Consider the following 13,969-nt stretch of genomic DNA (forward strand, 5'->3'; position numbering starts at 1 on the left):
CATTTGCACCCGTAGTCTGCCTGGTGCTCTTCCCTGGCAGCTTCTCTTCCAGGCTGAGGGATCAAAGTGGGTTCATATGCTGTACAGAAGTACAAAGCCAAAGCTTCTTGATGCTGTGTTATGGAGGACTGGACTAATGGTGAGGTGCCGGTGTTTAATGTGTAGCACAGATGAGACTAAATTTTTGCATCAGGAATGGTTTTTTTTTTAATTGGAGTGTTGTTGTTGCTGTTAGGTTTTTTCATTTTGTTTTCCTTCATTTTGTTTTTTAGTTGTGTTTTTATGTTAAGAAATTGAACAACCCACTGTCTGAAAAGGGAAAATATTGCATGTGGTTTTGGTCTGTGCATGAGAGGGAAGTTTCTGACTTTTAACTACATTGTTTCAGGACTTTCAGTTCTTTTTCAGTTTTGGGCTTTTTTCAGTTCAGTCCTTTCCCGTTCCCACACTGCTTGTTCATTTTCTGTCTCTCTCCTCCATCCTTCTATTTTTTTTCTAATACATGTGGTGTCGCAAGGAGGGGAAAAAAAAAAAAAACAAAAGGAAGGAAAGATGGAAAAGAAATAATGGGGAGAAAAATAAAGCCAAAATTTTTAAATGCAATCTTTGTCAGGCTTTCAGTCTACACTTTCAGGAAGATGAAATCTCCTGACTTCAGAAACCCAGTCTCTTCTTTCATTAGCTTTGGGGAGGCAGATCAAGGTGCTTGTGCATGAGAAGGGTCCCTCATTGCCTCTCTCCATCCCTGCAGTGCCTAACTGTTCCGGTTCCTCAATAGCCCTCAGCTGTGCACTACCCCAACAGAGGCAGTCGCAGCAGCGATGCTGCTCTCCTCTCACTTCTACCCTCCTAAATCTCCTTTTTCACTTTCACCACACAAATAAACAGAGAGGGCAATTAGATAGCAGTCATTCTCTGCTTTTGGAGGTTTTCTACCCTCCCCCTTAAGAAATGAACTGACCCCACTTGCCGGGGAGCAGGGTTTGGGTTTCAGAAATGCTTGCGAGGGAGCTGAGGCTCACAAGCCGGGGCTGTCATTTTTATTTGCCCACTGCTTCCGTGGGGTAGGACACAACAAAACGCCGGGGAAAGGAGCGGGGCCGGGTGAATGGGTTTCCTGGAGGCTGGCTGGCCCCAGGGTGCAGTAGGTGTATAAAATGCCATTCAAGCGATTCAGGCCAAGAGGGTGCGGCGGACGGGCAAGGCTGCTCCCTTTGAAGATGCTTCTGTCGGGCTGGAAATACAGGAGAAAAGCACAGCTTCTTTCAGCTGTCCCCTTTTGTGTGCTTTCCCATACGAAACTATGTTGCCACCGCTGCTCTGCACTTTGTTATTATGACAGGAAAAAATGAATTTCTAATGAGGTATCTGTGCCAGCTGCAAGCACCTTGTGGATCTCCGTGGCCCAGGAGCTTTGTCAGCCGCCCCTTGCTAAATGCGAACCAGCCTGGGGGAGGACGAGACTGTCAAAGCATAGCCCCTGTGAAAAACCCTTTTCTGTACAAATCCGAACAAACGGAAACACCCTGGTTTCCCTAATAAGCTATGCTGTGACATGTCCTCATTTCACAGTGATCGACTCCAGGGACAGAAAGGGCTCCGGGAGGCTTTAACAATGTGCAGGGAGCCCTGATTTTTAAAGACAAGGAATGGTACACGTAAAATTGATTAATACCCTCTGATTCCCAGAAGGCTTTTCATATGCAATGCAGAAAATGTTTTGCTCAGCCACTAAAATGCAGCTGCATCTCCCAAAGCCTGTGTCAGCTCCCAGGAAAGCCACAGGAACACAACCACTTTGGAAAAGTCTGGAGAGAGGGTGCCACATCCACCATCTGCTTCAAGCTGCTGGGCAGGCTGAGGGAGCTCGTGGCTGCTCCCAAAGAGGACTTCAGCAGCCAGTTCAGAGACTGAAATGTTAGCACTGGCTTAGCCAAGCAGTACAGAAAAGTATTTGCTTTCTTGAGGGTTGTCCCACAGAAGTGACTCCCTTGTCATGGCTCTTCAGTGTGCCTTGGGCAGTGCAGGGCAACTGAGGCCAGCAGTGCTCTCTCCAGCAGTGGTGGGGCTGTGCTGCATGTGGGGTTTGCCGGGGATCCCTCTTTCCCTACACTTGGTGATCAGGAACTTTCAGACAGTGAGTGGTTCACTGCAGGGAGTGGAAACTGAGGGGTTTTATAGGAGACCTAAGGGTGAGTTTGATCCAGGTCTTCAAAAGAGACTACTGTCTTTCCCTTCGGTGATAAGACTCTCCTGAAATGCAGCTTTTCTGTTTTTCTCCAGTCAAAGGCACTGCTTTTTGCATGAATTAATCAGCAGTAGCCTGGGGCATTTGCACGGTGAGTATCAACACTGTACCTGACCACCTAAGGTGCTGAGAAACTAAGCTCAAAGTGCAACTTGCTTAAGTCATCAGACAGCCTTCAGTATCTCCACTGCCTTAAACAAACCTCAAGAATTTTACCAGTTCTGATACAAACTACAGATATCCTCTCCTTCTGCTCATGTTGATGGACAGAACTAAACGACCAAGTGAGTGAGTGACTGGGGGTAATGCCTCTGCAGGTGGTGGTGACATTGATGGAGTATGATGGATGAGGGTGACAGGGCCCCACCCCACCCACTTGCTCATGTGCATGACAGAAGGTCCTGCAAGCCAGCCCCTGATCTCTGAACAATGCTTCCAAGTACGTATTTGGAAGTGTAAAAACAATGGGTTTGGCTCCAGCAGTGATTGTGCTACAAGTTTGGAACCATTTAATGAGTTGCTAATGTGAAAATAATTTTCTTTTCTGACTTCAGAATGGAAGGAGTAAAGACAGATGGCCCCAGATGCAGGGAAAGGCAGCCATAGAATTGGTAATGGCTCTGCCAAGACTTGAAAGGCAGCTCATCAGGAAAAGAGGATGTTTCTGCCACTGTCAGAAATTGACACAAACCCTCTTGACTTTTTCCCTTCTCACCTCTCTGGTTAGGGTATTCTTGCCATTCTTCATCAGACATCATCAGGCTGGTGATTGCAATTGCAAAGGCTAAGCTGCTGTTTCAAGTTGAAATGCGTCCTGTAGAGGGGAGGGGAAGATGTTCCCGGTACATGCTGGACAGCACAACTGATTGCTAACCCAGATACAGGGGGAAGTATTTGGTGATTGATCGTTGGATCTCAAGTGTCAAAAGAAAAAGACTACAACTCTTGGGGGACCACAGGAATAGCCAAAATGACTGCAAGGAATGTCTGTGTCTTGCATAGGTTTTTCTTTTTTGTTTTAGATGCAGATTGGAGTTAGGAAGAAACATTTGGCATTTAAATGGGAGTTGTCAGTTCTGTTGTGTTTTCTAAGCTCTCTCACACAAACAAAATCTGCCCAAAAAGTTCCCAGAAAAAAAACTCCTCATATTTTTATAAATAAACACGACTGAAATCTTCACTCAGGGAAGAAAAGTCAATGTAATTTAGTGTTAAAGGTGACAGTAAAAGGTAAACACATTTTTGGGGAGCAGTGAGTTGTGTATCCAAATTTATCTGGTTCTAGTGACTGCAAAACCAAATCTGGTAACATCAGATTTCTATGAGATTCCAGGTCCTTGCCAGCTATGAATGAGCAGAACTACATGACAAGTAATTTTTACTATCAGTGTCCCTCTCAGGAGAGCTCTTTTTGGGCTGCAATTCCCCTTAAAACACAGGGGCTGGATTTCAAAAGTAATGAATAGTTTCCAGAACCCAGTCTGACCTGACACAAGCAAAATGTGAAGCTGTCTTCATTTTCAGAGAGGAAGTGCTTAATGTTTTATGAAACCCAGGTGTCAAGGTAAAAAGTGAGGTATCCAGAATAACTGAAGGACTGGCAAACCCTGCCAGTGCCAAGGACTAGAGAAACAAGCTCTGAAGTCCCACTTGAAATTCAGGAGAATTAACAGTTTTCCATTTACCCTCAAAACCTCCAAGCTTTACTCTCTCACTCTTGCTTACAGAAGCTCCCAGAGAAGAGATGGCAGGTCCTTTCTGTAGGGATGGGACAGTGCTACCTCCACTGTCTCCAGCTACACAAAAGCCCATTCCAACCCAAAAGCACAGTAGCCACATTCACTCTGAGCACAAATATGTGATGTCCACTGAACTACATAGTATATATTTCTTTTAAAAATACTTAAGATTATTCCTATAGTTCTGTCAGTATTATACAATTGATGAGTGTATGAGTTATCATTGTAGATCTTCCTCATCAAAGCTTCTTTATCCTCAGCTGAGGAGGACATAGGTAAACAGAGACAGGACTGCCTGCACCTCTGCCTTTGGACACAGTGGTCAGGATCTGTAAGACTGAAGAAGATTGATATTTGCTCAATATCTTCAGAGCCATTCATGTTACAGCCCCTCTGCAGAGATGGGTCTTTGCCCACGGAAAAGCCCAAGTCCTGTTCTGGGAGACGAACAGATCAGATAGGAGAGACAGCTCCCATCTGTCTGAAACTGAAACCACATCAGTCAGCATCAGAAAGGAGAAAGAGCAGACCTGGTTTGGCAGTGCTGAAGACAGGGCAGGAGGAGCCCTGTGCTCTGTGGCCAACACTGGCAGTGATGGGGCCCACTCTGCACATATGACTCCCTTAGAACAAACCTAAGAGCAAACATGGCTCACAGATATATTTGTCTTATTTTAAGTAGCAGTTATATTTAGCTCTGTGACTGTCTCCTATTCTACTTCTGACTTATTTTAGGCAAGGTCCCTGACCCTCTTTGCCCACCCACCAGACTGATTATCTAGCCAGGTTTGATTCCTGCACAAAACCTAATCCACAGCCACATTGTCCCTCTGAGCCATGGCACAGCACAGAGTGATACAGCTGGCAGCAGTGCTGGTCGCAGTGCTCTTAGCAGAGGCTTAGCTGCAAATCCCTGTCTTTTCAAGGAAGCTTAGTATAAACAATTAGAGAGGCATAAGATAATCTAGAAGGCTAGATCATGGCCAGACCTGGTCTGGGAGCACAAAACATAAGAGCAAGAGAAGAGTCTGTTTTGCTCCTTCTCTGGATTTCTCCTCTCTGCAGCTCCTGGACTCTAGAGAGCAGTTTAAGACTTTGTCTGCAAAGCTGCTGGGGGAAAACTTTCCCACCCCAGTCCCTCCTACCTACTGTGCCAGTAAAACGTTTGCAGCTGTAAAATTCTGCAGAGAAATTTTCAGTACTTTGCAGAGTAGCATCCCTATTAAAGATCTCTGTGGAGACAACCACCAGTGATTTGATCCATTGCATGACTAGTTTTCACTCACTCGTTCATGTCTTAACAAAATGAAGTGCCAGGAATCTAAGGCATACAAGTTGCAGAAACCCTCTTCATGAATGCAAATATTCCTTAAGCTGAGGAAAAGAACTTTAGCATCACCAGTTAGATATGTGGAATAGGCACTGACCAGCAGCCCCCTGTCCTATTAATAGATGAGAGAGCCATGCTCCTGCTCCTGGGGAGCTCGCTTGGTGGAGCTGGTCTCCAGAGAGCCAACGTCTACAAAGCGCTAACATCTGGTGCCCATTATTTCACCAGCTCTGTTGTGATTAGTCCATATGATAAGTCTGGCCAATTGCTACTGGTAAGGGATTGCTCCACTCCCTCTACCAGCCTCCTTGAGCTGTCACTTCTGGTTTGTGGCCCTTGCTAATTTGCCACTGCAATTTCCAATATTTGCTCTAATCCCATAAGGAAATCTCCCTGTCTTTTAGACAGAAGGGTAGCACTGATAATAAAAAGGGAAGGTTTATCAATTAACTCAAACTGCTCTATTGAATCAGGCTCAAACCCCCTCCTATTTCAATTATGTGAGACTCAAAAAATGTGCTGGAAGAACTTTTGCTCAGGCAAGCGTTTCATGAGGGAGCTGGTGGGATTTACACGGTCTTTAACAAGTTTGAGAAGAGGTTAAAAAAAGAAATCCTCCTACTTCCCAAAGGCTTTTTCAGCCATTGTAATAGCTGGATTGTGTCCACCTGACAGAAAGTCTGCTTCTCAGAGGTGTAGAAGTGGGAATTGGGGCCTTCAGACAGAAGCTTCCCCATAATTTTTTCTATTCCTTTCTCTTTTGTTCCTTTGCTTGTTCATTCCATCATTTATCCTTCCCTTCTTTCCTTCTTTCTTTTGTTTTCCAAATGCTACCTGCCAAACTAAAACACTTGTATTGTACTGTGGGAAATTTCCATTACACACATTCCACATTAGTGGAGGTAGACTAAAATGAGTAAATCACTAGGGATGAGAATGGGAATTGCTGGTTTACACAGACTTCTGCCTAAATACGTGAAACTATTCAATAAATTAATCTGGTGGCTTTACATGTTATGAAAGTTCCTTGAAAAGATACAAAAGGAAAAACCTAATGCAAACAGGCCTAAATAACTAACAACCATACAAGGATCAAATTTTAAGCTTTTTTAACCGGTATGTAATATTTGTTTGATTAAATAATTGCTATTCTTTCCTACTTTTTATTTAGTTTTTCTATAATTTCTGTATTAAGGAATTTTCTTGCAAGAGCAGAGCTTTACAAGGTGAGTTCCAGAAGTGAATTCAGCAAAATCATTAGCTCCAGGCAGTGCCTCATGTTTGCAGCTTTATTACACATATAATACACTTCACTCCTGAAATGTTCAGTTCTGAGCATGTGTTTACCATCTTTATGTTCCATCATAAACTCATGCCTTTCAACAGTGGATGATGTTTAAGTATAAGTCAGATGTCAAATGAGACAACACTCCAGACTTTTGTGGAGATGGCAGCACTCCATGTTTCTTCTGCTGAAGTCCTTGCAGTGCTGAGGTGACAAGCATCACTTAATTGGAAGGAAAGGAAGCTAATGATTTTGCTGAATTTTCCCTAAGATTTGTGCTATCTTCCTGGACACTTTCAACCCATGATTTGGGCTGTGCTAGTCAGTTCTCATCAACTAAGGATTTGAACTATGCCCGATCCTGTGCTCTGCCACCAATGGTCCTGGCAAACATGGCGTTTTGTTCTAATAGTGCTCTGAGGCAGCGAGGATAGTCCTGTTTTGTAGGTGTAGAAACTGAGGTACAGAAGAGTTAAGTGAAATGGCCAACATCAAGAGGGGAGTCACTGTTCAAAGTACAACCTCAGATTTCTCTCTCTCTAAACATTACAATACCTTGATTTTGTGGTCAAAATGTCTAGCTTGTCTGAATGAGCACAGCACATATGTGCACACCCATGGATGTACACAGCTCTGTGCATCACAAGTGTACACCAAATTCTTGTGATGTTCAGACACTGGTGAAACTAAAAGAGAGGCTTAACCACAGAGGGTGCCACATTCCAAATAATGACTCCCAGCAAAACTTCTATGAGCTGGTCTTGCATGGATAGCAGGTCTCTTCCCCTTCCTCCTGACACTTATTGTGAGACAGAGCAGTCTTGAGCAGAAACAACACAAAAGGATGTGCTCAAAATCCCTTGTTAAAACTCCTGTGTCTCGCATTTGTCATGCTAGAAATTCTATGTAGGTTAGAAAGCAGATCTGCAGATGCAGATACAAAACTATAGAAGAAGTCTGAATATAGTGTCATAAATTTAAGGCATATTTAGCTATGCTCCCTTTACAAGCAGAGCACTTTTCTTTCTTATTTCAGTGCAACAACAGCTGCTCATGAAAGATCTGTTGAAGGCCTTAGGGAACTAACAAGGGTTGGCCACTTGTCTCACTTTGATGAAGGGTTTGGTCTCTAATTAATTTTTATAAAGTCTCTCATCAGATTTTACAATATACCCAAACATTTTCATCTTCCTATGGAAGAGGGCTAAGTATGTGAACCTCGGGAACATTAGATAGATAGATAGATAGATAGATAGATAGATAGATAGATAGATAGATGATAGATAGATAGATAGATAGATAGATAGATAGATAGATAGATAGATGATAGATAGATAAAAAGTGAAGAGATATTGCTGGTTTGGAGAAGGATTGAAGAAGGATGCAGTGGAAGGAGTTATCAGAAAATGTATAAAAGTTTTGCATTTGCGTTACTCAGGGCATAAGAAGCTGGAGACCTGTATTTGCTAGGAAAGTCACTCCACAGTGTAGCAGAGACCCTCCTGTCTCAGAAGACAGGCTGTGGTCTCAGGTTTATCTGACTGCTCAGCCCTCAGCCTGGCCCTGGACTTGGCCTATATTGCAAGACTCAGCCAACTGCTTTGCACAGTCATTTCATCAGCAAAATATTGACAGTAATTCATGTTTACATAACTCCTGAGAAGCTAAGAAAGTAACTTTGTTGTTACAGAGGACCAAACATAAAACTGCAATAAGCTAAGGTGATATAGTTTGAATTTTTTGTCTGCCTTCTTGGTTACAGAAGTGGTCCTTTCTGGTATTGCTAATGATCCTTTTTGCTTTTTCAGAAATGTTCCTTGCCAGCTTGCAGAAAAGCATCAGGGTCCCTTTAAGAAGTCAGGAACAGAGGCCTACAAAAGGTTTGGTTTACCATTTTACTGGAGTTTGGGCAGCTCTTACCTACTCTGAGCTCAGCTGCACCAGGCTAATTTCCATAAGCATCATGTGGTGTTACAGAAACCACATTTTGCCAAGCTGTCAACTGTACAGCCTTCTCTTTGCTAAACAGACTCCCATTAAAACTGTCTGCACAATTTGTCAGTTAAATGAGGTACAAGAGGGACGCTCTATTTGCCCCTAATTAGCTGTGCAGACTACCTTTGTCTGTTTGATTAAGTATTCACATTATCAATTTTGTTTAATCTGATTCATTTCACACACCTCCCCAGGGACTCAGCCCATACGGTTAACTAATCTCTGATATCATCTCTCATATCAGCCCGCGGTTGTCTCCCACGGCATGCTCTACCCACACACACACTGCTCACCAAAATCTTTGCTGGGGAAGATTCTTCCCAGCCCATGAAACCAATACTGTCTCCCTGGAGCTGAGGGCTTCTACCTTTAAGGGGAAAGAGAAAAAGCCAATATTGTACTTGCTGCTTCCTGAGAACCTCTGCAATGACTTTTTTAATCTCAGAAGGTTTTCAGCTGCAGCCAGCTGACTCCAGTGACGTGTGATATGCATCCTGCACTGGCACACCCTTTCCCACTCCCCACAGATGCATGCAGTGCACCCTGCTCAACTCTTCATCAGGTCTCTGATTTTGACAGGAGGCAACATGAGTGTTCCGCTTACACAGTGAAATAATCCATAATAATGGGGGATGGACTTTAACCAGGAGGACCTACCCAGTTCAGCATTGTTTAAGAGAGAAAAGGAGCCACTTATGTTCAAAGATGATCCTTCTGCAAGTGTGCAAGGTCCAACTAACTGCACCTTTGAGACAACACAAGACATTTTAAGAGGCAGAAAGATTCTCCTGAAAAGACATGGACCAAAAAGATGCACCCAAAGCCACTTTTGTGGTTTTGCTCAAAACATGACTGCAAAGCTGGGGAGAAGCAAACAGAACTGTGCAGAGACCAGACAATGGCTGGGAATGAAGAAATATTGCCTCACCTTCAATGGATGGGTTATTTCACCACAAAATTTGATGACCATCTGCAAGGAAACTGAGTGCATTCCCATGCACATGCCTGACTACACACATATATACACTTGCATGCATATTAGCATGAGTGCCATGGAAAATATTTCCAGCAAAATTTTTAAACATTCTAAATTTGAGATCTTGTTATGCTGGCTTCTGTTAAAAATTTTCTTTGAAGATATTAGTCTAAGTCTTGCCACTGGTCACACTTCTGATGAAAATAAAGCTTTCGTAATTTTGCAGTGATAAATTTTACCTGAACAAAAATCAATTTTTGCAATTAATCAACATACAAACCCTGCCTCACCCTCCATGTGTTTTTGGTGTATGTCAGTGCGGAAGAGTTTGACTCCTAATGTTTTTCAGAATTGCAATTTTCCCTTTCTCTGTTTTACAGGAAGAGTGGCATGCAACTTGGATTTCAGTAGGTCAGCTATCCCCGGATTCCTTTGTCTGTGGTATTATTGCATACCTGGTGAGAGCAAAAAAAGTGAGGTGATTTACTCAACAATCAGTGCCACCCTTCTTTGGATCAGGTTTTCTCATGACAGTGTATGGAAAAGACCTTTGCAAACTCTGATCTGTCTTCTGCCCTGAGGTAAAGACTGTTAGAATACAGGTAGACAAACATTGTAGCTGTTAGGCTGCCCAGAACACCCTAGGCTTCATGTACTGATATTGGCATTAGAAAACAATTTCAAATGCTAGATTGCAATATGAAAATCTCTGTAGAATAGTGTAGATTGGAGAAGCCATGTACCACTATATTTCTCTGAGTTTCATTAGTATAATTCAAAGAAGTTTATTTTACTAATCCCCTGCTGACTCTGGGAGAGTGGTTTATAGCTGAAAAACTCCTCAAAATGCTTTGCAACAAATCTTTCCCTTTACTGTTCAAATTGTTATTTTCAAGAGAGCAAACTGTTCTATGGTTAATGCAAAAATTTAACGCCAAGATTAAAACTTATGGATTACTTGACTGCTCTTCCCTGCATTAAACTTCAGTGAACAGATACAACTTAGGGGACTTGAAACCGGCAAAGAGCATCTGGCTTTTGGTGCTAATAAAATGAGACTTTTTTTTTAATTTGGGAAGAAAAAAGGCTCATAAAATACTTTGGCATTGTTATTCCTATTTCTGCAGCACTTAAAAAAAAAAACCAAACCAGGTTTTGAGTAATAACTGAAGAGAAAAAATGGCATGAAATGTAAATTAAATAACAAATTGAGAAAGCATCCATATTTGGAAAACTATTTAAGTGTATGTTTGAATTTAAATGCAGGCAAAAATACTGTCCTGAACTACAGTTATAATGCACAAGTATTTAGCTGTGTGCATAAACAGGCCCAAAGGCAGGAAGCTGAAGAAATTACATAGTGAAGGAGTAATAGTTAATCTTCTAATTAATATTTAAATCAATTAGTTCCTAGGATCTACAACAATAAATTGAGGAAGTAACTATTTCTGCTAGGATTCTGTTAGAATTTCTCCAATTATAAATTTCTGTTCTGTGATGTCAGTGTCAATACTTATGCTCATTGGCATTGCCATACTCAATCTAATGAGTCACTCAGCATAGACAGAGCTTTAATTAACACTGGCACTGAGTATGAGAGAGTATAGTTTCACTCCCAGTTGTACCAGTCAGCTCAAGAATTACAGCTAGTTAGGAAAGAGTGACTGGACTGGAGAGTTCAAGGAATCTGGGCACCAAGGAGGAAGCACCAGAAGTATTTTCACAGAAGGAAAGAAGATGCATGTTCTTATAGTGGTGGAGAATTAAGTTTGAAAAGTAAGAAGTTTTAGATCGATTAAAATGGATTAAGAGGAATGAAGAAAACAGATGTTTGATTCTCTTAACTATGGCCTGCCCTGTGCATACATCTTTGCATGCATGTGATGCAAGACTTCCAGTTTCCTGAAGGATTAACAGTAGCATAAGAATAATTTTCCCCATCATTATTCAATAGTGACAGCAATTATAGAGTCATACTTAGGAGCCTGAATCATGGTCCACAAATCTTTGGCATCGACATCGTAGAAATACGGTGGGAGAATCAATGCATCAAGGAGAGTGCATCTCTTGCTTGGAGCCTCCTAACTCATTGTCACATCAAGTCACACCTCGTCCTAATGAAGATGAATATCAATATTGGGCTTTACTATAGGGTTATTTTGAGTTGTGTTTAAGCAACTCACCGAAACATATGTTTGCTTCAAAATTAATTGAACGTGTAAGAACTTGGTTTATGCTGGTCAAATACTTGGATAACAATAATGACTCTATTCAGAAAATTACTGCAAAACAGCAGTTCTGAAAAGCACTTATATCAAATCCTACTCCAAGTCATACTGTCTGGCTAGACATTTTAAAGGAGAGTACTACTTTTCTTTCTCACTTCTCTTAAAATCTGATGTGGTGCACTGTGTTTGCTGAGGATGATTTGCCTCCAGGAGTCTTTCCCATAAAAATACTTGCAGAAGGAGGCTGATGATTTCCTAAACTTCCTTCAGGTTCCTGTTCGACTTCTGCTTTCAGCTGTACAGATGAAAGCAGGGCAAGGTGCAATAAATCTGTGGACAGGATGTTATCTGTTCAATTACATTATGAATCTGAACATACACATGAGGTTGCAGTGAAGGAAGACGTCAAATTTAAATCTCAGAGCACCATTAACTAGCATTCTATAACTGAACTGATGAAAACAGAGGGTAAAACATCTGCACATAATGGGACATGTTCCTTAAGCTTAACATTATCACTTTTGTTTACTGCATAGAAGGCCAAACTTGGCTGAACATGTGTAAGCTGGTTAGAATATAGCTGCAATAATAACATTAACATCCTCATTTTTGTAACTAGTGTCATGACTAAAAATGACAAGAAATTGGCATTTGTGGTTCATGTCTCCTCTGCCAAATGCCATTCTTTAGCAGATCTGGTGCTGCTGTCAACCACATACTTTGGGCTCTTCTAAGTTTATTTTGTCTTGTTGAGAAAAAAATCTTACATTTTTTGGTGGAAACATGATCCTCAGCTGCTGTCCTGGAAATAGGCTCTGGCAAGCAAATGCATTATATTGAAACTAATGAATTTTGAAGAGGTAAATTATCACTATTCTATGTTCTAGAGTATAAATTTTCCCTTCAATGATTTTCAATATATTGAAAATTCAAATTCCATTATTGCTTCACAAAGCTTCCCAATGTGTCCGCTTCAAGGTGCAGGCACCAATACAAATTATTCCATCAAATCTGAGGCAAAACAGGAAAATTGCATACTTTGGCTACTTGATGACTTTTAAGGGGTTTGGGGCCAAATTTTAGGAAGGGCAAGAAGTATCAGACCTGGTTTGCTTGGAAATTCATGGGTTGCTCAGTTGCTTTTGCTATTTCTAAGAAACAGTGGTAACTCTGGGGGAATGCAGTCGTGGTTACTTAGCACAGCCAGAGCCTTTCACTGGCATGTCGCTGTCTCCGAAGCTTTGCCAAAAGTCTGAAGGATCCAGTGATGACCACCAAGTGTCTGACAGGCCTTGGCAAGTTCCCCTAATTGACTTGAGGGCCCTTGCAGAGCTTGTGTGCCTCATAATAAGTCCAGTCAACATTTAAAGCCATGTTGCGAAGCAGATCTCCTCATTCCCCAAAGGGGTTCTCCTTAATCTCCTCAGCCCCATCGGGATCTTCAGCAGGGAAAACTCTGGCAGAGGGCAAATGCTGTGAGGAATTTCTAATGCTCAGAGGGACTCTTGCAGGGATTTGAGGCAGATCTGGTCATGTTAACAGGGTTTGTGAAGGCCCAAAGTGTAGCCTGGGGAAAAGGAAAAAAAAAAGGAAAATAAAAAAGAAACTTTGGGTCCAGTTGTAGCATGAGCCCAATATATGCTAATTAATACAGCTGCCATCGAGGATGTAATCTAATTTACATACTTGGTAGTGAATAAATGCTTCCATATGGCAGAGTACCAGCATTTTTCCTTGACAACTTTATCAAAAAGCTAATGGAATTTGCATGTAAAAGAAAACTTTTTCCAGTTTGAATAAAGGTAACAAACCCAGTAAAGGGAGTGAGAGAAATGCAGAGGGAAAAGATCATGTCACAGCAAAGTAGATACTAGCAAGCTAAGAAACTATGTGTTAAATATTTTGCTAATGAAGAAGTAGGAAAACTCAGAAATGCTCTACAGCGTTCCCCAACTAACTTCAGTTGTTTCCTCATCTTCTTGTCCCAACAAAATCCATGAAATGGCTTTACGCTTGTTCATCCTGTACATCCACCACTGCCAACTTGAGGCAGATGCTCAAATGCTCAGGTGCCCAAAATGAGCCAGATGCTCAGATGCTGTACTACTGGACTTCCTGATGCGTGTAAGCCCACAAATCCATCCCTGCCTTCAGAGTCCTGGACTAGC

The 13,969-nt window shown here is 41.9% G+C and overlaps 1 protein-coding gene across 1 annotated transcript in view; it reads left to right on the forward strand.

Moving 5' to 3' along the window:
- LOC146439660 (uncharacterized) overlaps nucleotides 1-13,969 on the forward strand; it is a 62,234-nt gene that overhangs the window by 37,528 nt on the left and 10,737 nt on the right. The window contains exons 2-3 of the mRNA XM_085057397.1: nucleotides 8,411-8,487; nucleotides 9,954-10,031. Of these exons, the coding sequence (XP_084913523.1) occupies nucleotides 8,411-8,487; nucleotides 9,954-10,031 (155 nt within the window). The remainder of the gene's footprint in view (nucleotides 1-8,410; nucleotides 8,488-9,953; nucleotides 10,032-13,969) is intronic.

This window comes from Lichenostomus cassidix, chromosome 3, assembly GCF_008360975.1.
Source record: "Lichenostomus cassidix isolate B80296 chromosome 3, HeHo_3.0, whole genome shotgun sequence".
In the NCBI taxonomy this organism is placed as follows: Eukaryota; Metazoa; Chordata; class Aves; order Passeriformes; family Meliphagidae; genus Lichenostomus; species Lichenostomus cassidix.